The sequence below is a fragment of the Enhydra lutris genome, unplaced genomic scaffold (genome assembly GCF_002288905.1).
Source record: "Enhydra lutris kenyoni isolate GAN:26980312 unplaced genomic scaffold, ASM228890v2 scaffoldscaffold86, whole genome shotgun sequence".
Classification (NCBI taxonomy): domain Eukaryota; kingdom Metazoa; phylum Chordata; class Mammalia; order Carnivora; family Mustelidae; genus Enhydra; species Enhydra lutris.
In genome coordinates this window covers 4,086,204-4,098,166 of record NW_019154170.1, presented here as the reverse complement: position 1 = coordinate 4,098,166, position 11,963 = coordinate 4,086,204, and the positions used below count along the sequence as shown (strand labels likewise).

Sequence of the window (11,963 nt, the reverse complement as noted above, 5' to 3'; positions counted from 1 at the left end):
CCCGATATTCAGATTTCCTCAGTTTCCCCCTCGTGTCCTTTTCCTGTCCCAGGACCCCTGCCGGGACACCACGCAACCTGAGGCCATCACACCTCCTGAGGCACCTCTGGGCTGTGACAGTTTCTCAGACTTGCCTCATTTGTGAGTTTTAGAGAAATTCCTGGCTTTTTCCCAGAGATTCATGAATCGGGGAGCATCCAGTCTAGTGGGTAGACCAAAGCTCCCGACTTGCTCTGTTTTTGCTGATCCTGGGCATTCTGAAGCACGCTGGTCTGGGATTGCATTTGTTCCCCCAGCTTCTAGAACAAAGTACACTGGGTGACTTACACAGCAGACATTTACTCTGTCAGCTCTGGAGAGCAGAAGTCAAAAGTGTGGCTGGGAGGGCCCCTCCCTGCTCCCGGGGAGCTCCAGGCACCCCTCGGCTTGTGGACTTGTCCCTCCATCACAGCCTCCATCTTCACATGGACCCTTCTCTTGTGTGCGTCTGTATCTGTGTCCACATTCTCATCCCTTATAGGGTCACCAGTCATACTGAATGGGCGCCCACCCCAATGACCTCATCTTAACTTGATGACGTCTGCAAAGACCCTGTTTTCACAGAAGATCACATCCCCACATCCCAGGGGTTAGGACGTGACCATATCTCCTGGACAGTCCCTTGGTGAAGGTTTGCCTGGCATTTTCCTCATGATTGGGCTCAGGTTATGGGTTTTAGGACCACAGAAGCAGAAGGCCATTTCTGCCGCATCGTCAGCCTGCCACCTCTGTGGACCTCGTCACCTGGCTGAGGAGTCACCCAACTCTTTTGAAAACCTTTTTTTTTAAATCATGGAAAATATCAAACCTACAAAAGCAGGGAGGAGAGTCAGGGCTGCACGTGGACGTTTGTGGGCTCAACACATGTCGGTAGAAAAGACCAATGAAATCCAGACTGGGCTCATTACGTATTCATGATTGCTGTATTAAGAAATTAAAAACATTTGCACAGACCCCTAAAGGGGAAGTTGGCCCCGAAGCCAGGACGGAGACCCAGGCCTCCTAGGCCAGTACTGACCCCTCCCTGGGTCCACGATGACAGGGTCCCTTGTCACTGATGGGCACAAGTCACAGACGTTTGCTCACAAACCAAGCCCGCACGTGGCATCAGCTGCTGTAACTCTCTTCCTCGGGAAGCAGCCCCCAACATTTTCTTCTTGGTCATTTATCTGTTGAAGAACCCAGGTCATTTGTCCCGTAGAACTTCCCAGCTTCCGGACAGGGCAAGGGGCATCCGCGGTGTCGACAGATGTGTTCCTTGTCCCCCATAACCCCTGCGAACTCACCTGTCTGGAAACGGGATTCCCAGGGGGGCCTGTGAGCCTCCACACTGAACCTCTACTTGGTTCTCCCCGCGCTGGTCCCTGCGTCTCTGCCCCTCTCCAGGAGACACACAATGGAACATCCAGCTCATTCTCTCTGTCTTCTGTGTTTACATTGATCCCTGGGTTTAGGGGGCATCAGTCTGATTCATCGATCACGAATTTGCCCACGAGCCTTTATCCTGATGGTCTTAGCAGCCATTGGGGAACGTTCCTCAGAGACATCATTTGGGACCGCAAAAATGGTGATATCCTAATGCTTTCATTTTCTCTGCATCTTTTGCCTGGAACTGTTCTATTAAAAAAAAAAAACACTTGAAAGGATTGAAAGCAGGGTCTTGAAGAGCTACTTGCACACCCACGTTGCACACCAAGAGGTTGGAGCAACTCGAGTGTCTACCTGGGGAGGAAGGATAAACACTGCGCAGTCCGTCCCCACGCGGGAACACGATCCAGCCGCAGAAAGGAAGGGACCCTGACTCCTGCCGTGATGTGGAGATACTCCAAGGACACGGGGCTCAGCGAGAGCGGCCAGACCCGGAAGGACCCGTCCCGCAGGACCCCACTCCCGGGAGGGCCCCAGAGGAGTCCTGTCCGCACAGAGAGGAGAGCGTGGGGGCCGGGGCTGGGGTAGGGGTGGGGAGTCCGTGCTTCATGGGGACAGAGTTTCCGTGTGGGGGGATGGAAAGTTCTGGAGACGGAGGGTGGGGGTGTGAGAGTGCTTCACGCCGCAGAGCCGTGCGCTCAGAGACGGTTACGACGGTGACTGTCATGCTCTATGACAGCGTTACTCTTGTGCCCTCATGGCTCTGCCTCCTGCCAGGAAGCCCCCAGCAGGTGGGCCCCTCAGTCCTTCTGACATGCCCCCGCCAGACTTAAGAGTTCATGTTCTAGCCCAGAGGCATGCTTTGGGCTCACCCTGCCCTGGCCCCGGACCCCGCCATCTCTCCAAGGAGCCCTGCTTCTTTTGAATGGGAGGCGATATTTAGGGACCACAATCTGATCACAAAGCTAGGAAAGAAGTTGCAAAAGGATTACAATGAACTTCCGTACGCCCCTCATTTAGGTCGGGGATGGACAAACCCCCTGCGTCAAGCCTGTATTTTGCAAATACAGTGTTATGGGCACAGCGCCAATTCGTTTACATACTGTCCCCGGCAGCTTCCGCTATGACAGCAGAGTTGAGTAATCGTGACAGAGACAGTCTGGCCCGCAAAGCGCAAAATATTTACTATTTATCCCTTTGCGGAAAGAAAATCTAGATCGAGAGCTGGATCCACCGGGGTAAACCTTTTGCTTTGTCTCTGCCTATAAGCATGATCTAAAAGCATATAATATATTCTGTAGAAAACCTTCTCCTCCTTGTTCTCTATTTTTCTAAGTAATTTGACAGTGCGTTGGAGACATCACCAACCTTCACTCGAAAACACCGCGCATTTCCATGAACAAACACCTTCTGTTATGTAAGCAAAGGACGATGGTCAAGTTCAGGCAATCTCGTGTGTATATATAAGATATAGCCCAAGTGAAAATCCCGTCAGTCGTCCTGACACCGTGTTTTCCGGCACCTTTCCCCCCTACGCTCGAGTCCCGTCCAGGTTCACTCCCGCACTTAACTCCAGGCCCCGTAGCAGCTGGGGGGTTGGGGGCGAGGGGGTCTCCTTCCATCCCAGACTTGACATGCAGCCATGCTCCTTTGTCTTTCTTGACTTTTCTTGACCTTGACCTTTGGAAGGGTGCAGGCCACTTATTCTGCAGGATGTGCCTCAGGGTGGGTCTGGGGGCTGATTTCCTCGGTCAGATGTGGGATACACACTTCCAGTGGGAACATCCCAGCAGCAACCCCCCCCCCCCCCCCCCCCCGCCCCCCCACCCCCCTCCCCCGCCCCCCCCCCCCCCCCCCCCCCCCCCCCCCCCCCCCCGCGCCCCCCCCCCCCCCCCCCCCCGCCCCAGGATGCCCATTTATCACACTCCTAGTGATGTAAACACCATCTTCACTGGGCTTCCCCAAAAAGACAGTTTCCTCTTTGTAACTCAAAAGTGAGCTGTAGGGGGCGCCTGAGTGGTTCAGTGGGTTAAGGGACTGACTCTTGATCTCAGGGTCGTGGGTTCAAGCCCTGTGTTGGGTTCCACATTGGGCACAAAGCCTACTTAAAAAAAATTTAAATATTGGGGCGCCTGGGTGGCTCAGTCGTTAAGCGTCTGCCTTCAGCTTGGATCACGATCTCAGGGTCCTGGTTTCGAGCCCCGCATCAGGCTCCCTGCTCGACGGGAAGCCTGCTTCTCCCTCTCCCACATCCCCCGCTTGTGTTCCCTCTCTCGCCGTGTCTCTGTCAAATAAATAAATAAAATCTTTTTTTTTAATTAAAAATAGGGGTGCGTGGGTGGCTCAGTGGGTTAAAGCCTCTGCCTTTGGCTCAGGTCATGATCTCAGGGTCCTGGGATCGAGCACCGCATTGGGCTCTCTGCTCGGCGGGGAGCCTGCCTCCCCCTCTCTCTCTGCCTGCCTCTCTGCCTACTTGTGATTTCTGTCTGTCAAATAAATAAAATCTTTTAAAAATTAAAAATTAAAATTAAAAATTTAAAAAAAAAAGGAACCCATCGGAAGACACTTTGAGATTATCCAAAGACCATGCTCCCCAACCAACTTCAACCTGATACCTTAACCCCCAGCACTGACTGTTGCCTGGGCCGGTCACTCTGTCCCCGCCACAAAATGGTGACTGTGGGGTTATTGGGGGTTGCCTCGGAGTACGATTGCTGGGCCATACAGAAAGAATACTCTTTTTTTGCCCCCTAATTTGTTTTATTGTGGTAAAATGCACTTTACATAAAATGCACCATTTTAAGCATTTTCAGTCAGCGGCATTAAACACGTCCATAATGTCATACACCATCCCCCCCGCCCCCCTCCAGGGCTGTTTTCATCTTGTAAACCTGACCTCTGTCCCCATCAAACACCAATGGTTCCCCCCTGCCCCCCTGCGGCGCACAACCGCCACTTCCCGTCTCTCCAATGTTAAGGTCACTCAGTATTGATGCCCACACGGCTCCAGGCTTGGCCCCGCCAGGCTGGCTCCTGTGTCTCTGACCAGTCCCTGTCCTTCTCAGGGCACTTCCTGACTCTCTGGAACACCAAGATGTTCCAGGCCCATCAGGCCCCCTGCCTGCCCCGGTCCTGGAATCATCCATTTCTCCCAGGAGCCCCAAAGGTGGTGTTTAGAACCTGAGATCTGGGTGCGGGAGAGCTATGCCTGTTGTTCCTGGCTTGTCTCAGCAGACACAGTGAGGCGACAGATTTTTGTTTCAATCATGGGCCCACGCTGATACCGTCCATGGGGTCGAGTGATATGCGCTCCTATTCCGTATTTACATCATGTTTCCTGCCCAGTGTGGACCCGGATCTTTTTTTTTTTTTAAAGATTTTATTTATTTATTTGACAGAGATCACAAGTAGGCAGAGAGGCAGGTGGGGGTCGGGGAGCAGGCTCCCTGCTGAGCAGAGAGCCCGATGTGGGGCTCGATACCAGGACCCTGAGATCATGACCTGAGCCCAAGGCAGAGGCTTTAACCCACTGAGCCACCCAGGCGCTGCCAATGGACCCGGTTCTTAGTAAGATCCGTACACTTGCTACTTTGCTCGTCCCATAATACACACGAGAGTTTCAGAATCACTACACCTCTACCCCTCCTGAAAACAAACCGACAACACAAAATTCATATTTCTTTTTCTGTAGTTCCTTTTGTCTTTAGGACAAGTGCATGTCCAAAGTCGCATGGGCTCGTTCTCCTCTATCTCTGTGTGGTTGTGGTTTTCATCTGAAACACAGTTCGGTTCCTCTGTTTTCGGTTTATGACCCATTCTCGAGCTTTCTTCCCCGCACCTTGTGGATTTAATTTTATTGTAGAATATAGAGAGCAAAAACAGTTTGAAAATCACGCGAGCAGGAATGTCCAGAGGCTGTCATCCCCTCTTTCCACTCCATCTGCCACCCCCAGAGGGAACCGATCTCATTGCTTCCTGGTTTATCTTTCCTGTGTTTCTTTTGAGAAAACAAGCAGCTGTGTATATATTTCATTCCCCCTTCTTTGTTTCGCAGAAGGCAGCTTATCCCATATACCTCTTCGTATTTTTCCCCACTTAACAATACGACGTGGAGGGGGATCCGATCCACTCTTTTTTGTGGCTGTGTGGTACTCCACGCTGTGGCGCGCGTGGCCGGTCGGCATCCCCCCTGCGTGCGGGCGCTCAGGCTGCTTCTGCTATTTTGCATTTACAAACGACGACGACTAACCTTTTGGAGGCATACTTGTGCATGGTCAGAGCTGTCCCGGGGCAGGCTTCTAGAGGGGGGCTTTCTCTTCTGTAGCGTGGGGTAATTGTGAGATTCAATAAGGTGAAACGCACACAGGCCTTCCGCCGGGTAGCAGGTAACTCGTGGCATCATTGGTGGATGGCTTGGCCTTGCTAGTCACACTCTGTTCTCTCGTTACATTTACTTTAGTCCTGAATTTGCTCTGAGCCTAGAGTCAGGGATGCAGCTGGAGTGGGGGTTGGGGCTCAGTTAGAACCGGGGCTCAGCCTGGGCTCAGGGCTCAGTCCAGGGCCAGGTCTCAGTCAGGGTCAGGAGCCAGAGTTGTGGCTGGTCTATAGTCACACACTCAGCCAAGGTCAAGGTTCCGCCAGGAATCAGGGCTCAGTCTAGGATCAGAGCTCAGCCTGGGCTCAGGGTTCAGCCTGTAATCAGGGCTCATTCTGAGATCATGGCTCAATTAGTGATCAGGGTTCAGTCCAGGGTCAGGGCTCAGTCCAGGCTCAGGGCTCAGCCTGGGCTCAGGGGTCAGTCTGGGCTCAGGGCTCAGTCCAGGATCAGGATTCAGCCTGGACTCAGGGCTCAGTCAGTGATCAGAGCTCAGTCTGGGATCAGGGTTCCATCTGGGATCAGGGCTCCATCTGGGATCAGGTACCATTTCAGGGTCCAGTCTCAGCCTCAGAACACACTGTGTCCCTCTGTGAATGCGCCGACTTGGGTGGTTCCTTGTGAAGTTGAGACCAAAGCACAGTTCTCAGCCCTGCAGGGTGGTACCTGAGAGAGACGTGGCTGCTTGTCCCCCTGCCGCAGCCTCACAGCCCCACTGCCTGGGTAGCCCTTGTCCCCTCAGCCTCGTCTTCAGGTCCCTGCTTCTGCCTGGTCACCTGCAGTAACAAGAAGCGGCGCCTTCCGCCAGGCAGACCCTGTGTCGGTGGTTCCCTGCAACTGTACTGTTCCCGGGGCTGACCAGTGAGCAAAGGGAGGGGTGCTGCTTGGCGGCCACAGGCAGCTGGGCTGCCCTCAGCCCCAGTCCCCTGACTGCCCTGCCCCTGATGGGGATACTGGAGCCCCTCATGGGACCCCTGTGCCTCCCCCACCCAGACTCCTGAGCATGGTCTCTACTCTAACCCCTCCCCCACCTAGCACCCCTCCCCCCCACAGCTCCAGTCCTCAGCATCCCCAGATAGGCATGGGGGGAGTGAGTTCCCACTTTTTCTATGAGCCCCTCCCCCTCCAGAGGTGAGGGGTTGTCTTGAGCTGGGGGGGGGGCTCTCTTGGGGGAGGGGTTGTCCACAGCAGCTCTGCTCCTAGCAGAACCAGCTCGGAGGCAGGGCAGGCCACCCCAGTAAGGAGGGTCCTGGCCGAGACCTACATGGGTCCCTGTGCAGGTGTTTATCTCCGGCTGGAGACCGCTGGTACCAAGTATCCAGGCCTCAGCCTCCTTTTCTGCGCACAGACACGCAGCTGGTCCGTCCTGGGAATGAAATGGGAGGCACCTATGCCTCCAATGAGGTATCTGGGGGTGCTCGCGTGCGTGCCGTTACTTAACACACGTATTAAGCACCTACTGTGTGCCAGGCAGGCTTGGATTGGTCCAGGAGAGCAGCTGGGGCCTGGAGAGGGTGGTTTTTGGGGGCAAGGGAGTCGCCCAGCCCAAGGAAGGGTTGTGAGCGCCCCGGGGAGGGGCGACCCATTTCCCATCCCCACTGGTGCCCCCACCCCTCCCTGGGCTTTCCAGGACCACAAGGAGGCAGAGACACGGTCCCTTGGCAGGAGTCGGGTGGAGCCCGGGTGGGAGCCGCCGACCGTTAGGATGCCCCTCCCTGTCCGCGGCCTCACCCCCAGCCTGGGGGGTACCTTGAACATAACAGGAAATTCGAAACAACAGGAAACCAAGGCCAGGCAGGCGGCGGTCGGTGGCGGGCGGCTCCACCCTGCCCCGGGCCCCAGCCACCCCGGGGGCCTCAGTCTGCCCCAGGGGACCGCCATGAACAGCACGGGGTCCCCGCCAGGGGCCCCCGAGTCCTGCCAGCAGCTGGCGGCCAGCGGGCACAGCCGGCTCATCGTCCTGCACTACAACCACTCCGGCCGGTTGGCCGGGCGGGGGGGCCCCGAGGAGGCGAGCCTGGGGGTCCTGCGGGGGGTCTTCGTGGCCGTGAGCTGCCTGGTGGTGCTGGAGAACCTCGTGGTGCTGGTGGCCATCGCGACGCACATGCGCTCGCGGCGCTGGGTCTACTACTGCCTGGTCAACATCACGCTCAGCGACCTGCTCGCCGGCGTCGCCTACCTGGCCAACGTGCTGCTGTCGGGCGCGCGCACCTTCCACCTGCGCCCGGCGCACTGGTTCCTGCGCGAGGGGCTGCTCTTCACGGCGCTGGCCGCGTCCACCTTCAGCCTCCTGTTCACGGCCGCCGAGCGCTTCGCCACCATGGTGCGGCCGGTGGCCGAGCGCGGCGCCAGCAAGCGCGGCCGCGTGTACGGCCTCATCGGGCTGTGCTGGCTGCTGGCCGGCCTGCTGGGGCTGCTGCCGCTGCTGGGCTGGAACTGCGTGTGCGCCTTCGCGCGCTGCTCCAGCCTCCTGCCGCTCTACTCCAAGGCCTACATCCTCTTCTGCGTGGGCGTCTTCGCCTGCATCCTGGCGGCCGTCACCGCACTCTACGGGGCCATCTTCCGCGTGGTGCGCGCCAACGGCCAGAAGGCGCCGCGCTCGCCGGCCCGCCGCAAGGCCCGCCGGCTGCTCAAGACGGTGCTCATGATCCTGGTGGCCTTCGTGCTGTGTTGGGGCCCGCTCTTCGGCCTGCTGCTGGCCGACGTGTTCAGCTCCACCGACTGGGCGCAGCAGTACCTGCGCGGCATGGACTGGATCCTGGCGCTGGCCGTGCTCAACTCCGCCGTGAACCCCGTCATCTACTCCTTCCGCAGCAGGGAGGTGTGCCAGGCCGTGCTGGCCTTCCTCTGCTGCAGCTGCCTCCGGCTGGGCCTGCAGGGGCCCCGGGACTGCCTGGCCCAGGTCGGCGAGGCCCACTCTGCAGCCTCCACCACGGACAGCTCGCTCAGGCCCCGCGACAGCTTTCGGGGCTCGAGGTCGCTCAGCTTCCGGATGCGAGAGCCCCTGACCAGCATCTCCAGCGTGCGGAGCGTCTGAGGGGGAGCGTGGGGGGCTCCCCGGGGGAGGCAGGAAAAAGGGCCCCCAGCTGGCGGTGGGTCCCGAGGTCCCACGGTCCCCCTCACAGCGCCTGGGCCCATGGAGGCCTCCCTGGAGGTCTCCCTGGAGGTCTCCCTGGAGGAGGCGGCTGCTCGCAGGAACGGGGAGGGGCCTGGAGTGGGGGTGAGTGGGTTTGCTATGAACGCCCCCTCCCCCCACCCCAGCTCCCTTGTGATTCTGGGGAGTCTCAGTCCCTGCCCAGCCTCGGGGGCGGTGGGGCTGGACAGCCTGGCAACATGGAAGTTCAAAAACGGTTTGTCCCAGCCTCCCTCTTATCCACCTGTGGGCTTCAGGGGCGACGGTGTGGGGCCGTGGCTTGGCTGGACACGTGCAAGCACGGGGACCTGTGGCCAGGGAACTGTGAGTCTGTGGGGACTGGGGGTGTGGTTGTGCGGGGCAGCGGCAGGGTGTGGGTGAATGTGTGTGCGCGAGAGACAGAGAGAGAGAAAGGGAGAAGGAGGGAGGGAGGTGGGCACAGAGTGGGGTGTGTCTGTGTGTGCACAGGTGTGTGAGAGCTGCTGGGGGCTGCCAGGTGGGTCCCCGCCCCCTTGCTCACTTCCCCTTCCCCTTTCCCTCCCCCTTTGCTCATCTGGGGCCCCTGTGGCCTCTTCCCCATCTCTGGCCTCTGCCCTATCAGGGGCCCCATCTGGGGGCTGACAGAGTCGCAGCTGCCTGGCCCCCTTGGCCTCAGGGGATCTTGCCCACTCCTCTCCTGTTCCCTTTAGCACTAACTGCCTCAATCTCCCCTCCTGTGAAACGGGCCGATCGGGATCGATGGACCCCCATAGCCAGAGGCTGTGGGCACACACTCAGCGCTCGCCGTGGCACATGGTGTCCTGCATGTCCGACCAACTTCTGATGATGGTAGATGCTGTCCCCCTTGGACAGCCGTGGTGTGCTTGACAAGTGGCCAGTGCGACTGTTGAGGTGAACTTTGAGTTTTGGTCACGCTTAAATGGCCCGTGGCACTCGTAGTGACCATACTGGACGGCACAGGGATGCACCCTGCACGCACGGCCACCTCTCCTGGTGGAAAGCTCGCTCTCTCTCCCTCCTTCCAGGCAAGCCAGTGCCTGTAAGTCTTGCCTGGGCTTGGGGGGCAGCACCTGGCCCGCCACTTAGGAACGGGACCACTCTTCTCTGAGCCTGGGCTTCTCTGTGTGACGAGGGGCGCGGCGGCCCGGAGCTGTTCGCCGTGCTGGTCGGTCCCGCAGCCACCAACCACGTGTGGCTGCTCACAACGCAGGAAAATGAAAAGAAATACAAAACACTCACCTTCTTGGTGCATTGGTCGGCTGGAGGTGCCACATCTCAGAGCCATAGAACAGGTGACTGGACAGAAAAGGGTCCTCTCGCGGTCCTGGAGGCTGGAAGTCTGAAACCGAGGTGCCTGCGGGGCTGGTGCACCTGAAGTTCCGAGGTAGAGCCTGTCCCCCCCGCTCTCCTGGATTCTGCGGGTGTCCTCGGAGGCTCGTGGCTCCGGGAAGTGCTGTCCCAATTGCTGCCTTCATGCCTTCATGTGGCGCCCTCCCTGGGTGTCTGTGCCCGAATGCCACCGTTCTAGAAGGATGCCAGGCCTACCCTAAGGAACTCCTTTTTAGCTTGATCACCTCATAAAGACCCTGTCTCCAAACCCCGTCCCATGTGGAGGATTTCAACATGTGAACTCTGAGGGGACATGGTCCGGCCCATAATGTTTAGTGACCTGGGCTTGCAACCACTGTCTCGGCTAGTGTAGACACAGGACACGTCCATCATCCGAGAAGTTTGGATAAAGCTCCAAGCACGTGTCCAGGTGCACAATAAATTGGGATATTTTTATGTTTTCCTGATTCCTGTCATCATGTTATCCATGACAGCGCCAGGCAGGGCAGGGACTCGGTGGAATCGGGGGTCAGTGGAGCCTGGGCCACCCTGAAGTGCTCAGCCTGTGCTCTGGGCCTGTGTGCGCGGGCCCGGCTGCCCACTCTGCTCTCACAGGCTCTCTTCTGAGTGAGCTGAACTATTTGCTGGGCCTGCCCAGCTGGGGGCCTTTGCACTTGCTTTGTTGTCCCCACCATAGTGCCCTGCCCGGCATGTCCCTACCCTCAGTCCTAACTTGCCTGTCCCCTGCCCTTTCTTTGGGTCTGGGCTTTAGCATCACCTCCTCCAGGAAGTCTTCCCTGATCTTCTCCTCCCAAGGTTTCTTCTCGGCTCGCACAGCTGCCTGCGCATCCCGCACTGATGGCAGCCGTGCTCACTTCTGGCCACTCCTCCATCTCTTCCTCTGGACTAGATGCTCCACGAGGATGGACACTGTGGCAGTTTCTGGGTCATGACTGCGGCCAGAGCTCTGGGAGAACTGGACCCAACAGCATGCCTCCCTACAAGCCTTAGAAACCTCTTCCTCTCCTTCTTCCACTCCCCAGGCCCCCTCCTTGACAGCAGCACAACTGTCCCCAGAATCCTGACTCCTCCTGGTGGGACAGCTCCCATCGCTTCGGTATTAACTCGTTTCCTCCTCTGTAATCCGCTAGGAGGAAGATACCGCCATTAACTCCATTTTACAGATGGAGAGACTGAGAACCAGGGAGATTAGGTAACTGACCCAAGGTCACACAGCTAGGAAGGGGCAGCGCTGGCATGCAGCGCTGGCCGCGGCAGGCTGGTGACTTCTTCATCCCTGCCTGTTAGGGATTCGTTGAATCTCTCCGCTCTCCAGACAGAAGAACTTGGACTCCGGGGAGGAGGAAGCACGAGCAGCTCTAGGGCCCGCACCCTGTTAGCTGAGCCAGGTCAGGCCCCTTTCTCGGGCTATCTCTGGGTGAGCGTGTGCAGACCTTGTGCGCTCATAGCCCGACCTGGAAGAACCCGTGCGCGGGCAGAAGGAACAGGTGTGAAGAGAACACGGGCCAGAATGAATTCTGGTCCTCCCCCCCCCCCCCCCCCCCCCCGCCCTGCCAGGCCACCCCTGACTACCCGGGCCCAGGAGCTCCCTGGGAGAGACAGGACTCGGAGGGGTGGGCTCACTTCTCCTTCATCTCCCTCACTCATTCACTTAACCACCATCTGTCAGGCTCTCCTCCATGCAGCGGTTGCGCCTGT

At 58.0% G+C, this 11,963-nt stretch overlaps 1 protein-coding gene across 1 annotated transcript; it reads left to right on the top strand.

The window, feature by feature from the left end:
* The first annotated feature begins 7,661 nt into the window (after positions 1-7,661).
* Positions 7,662-10,705, top strand: LOC111161785 (sphingosine-1-phosphate receptor 4). Its single transcript, XM_022525739.1, has one exon. It carries the CDS (start codon positions 7,662-7,664, stop codon positions 8,817-8,819), a length of 1,158 nt encoding a protein of 385 aa, XP_022381447.1. The 3' UTR covers positions 8,820-10,705.
* The last annotated feature ends 1,258 nt before the right edge of the window (positions 10,706-11,963 follow it).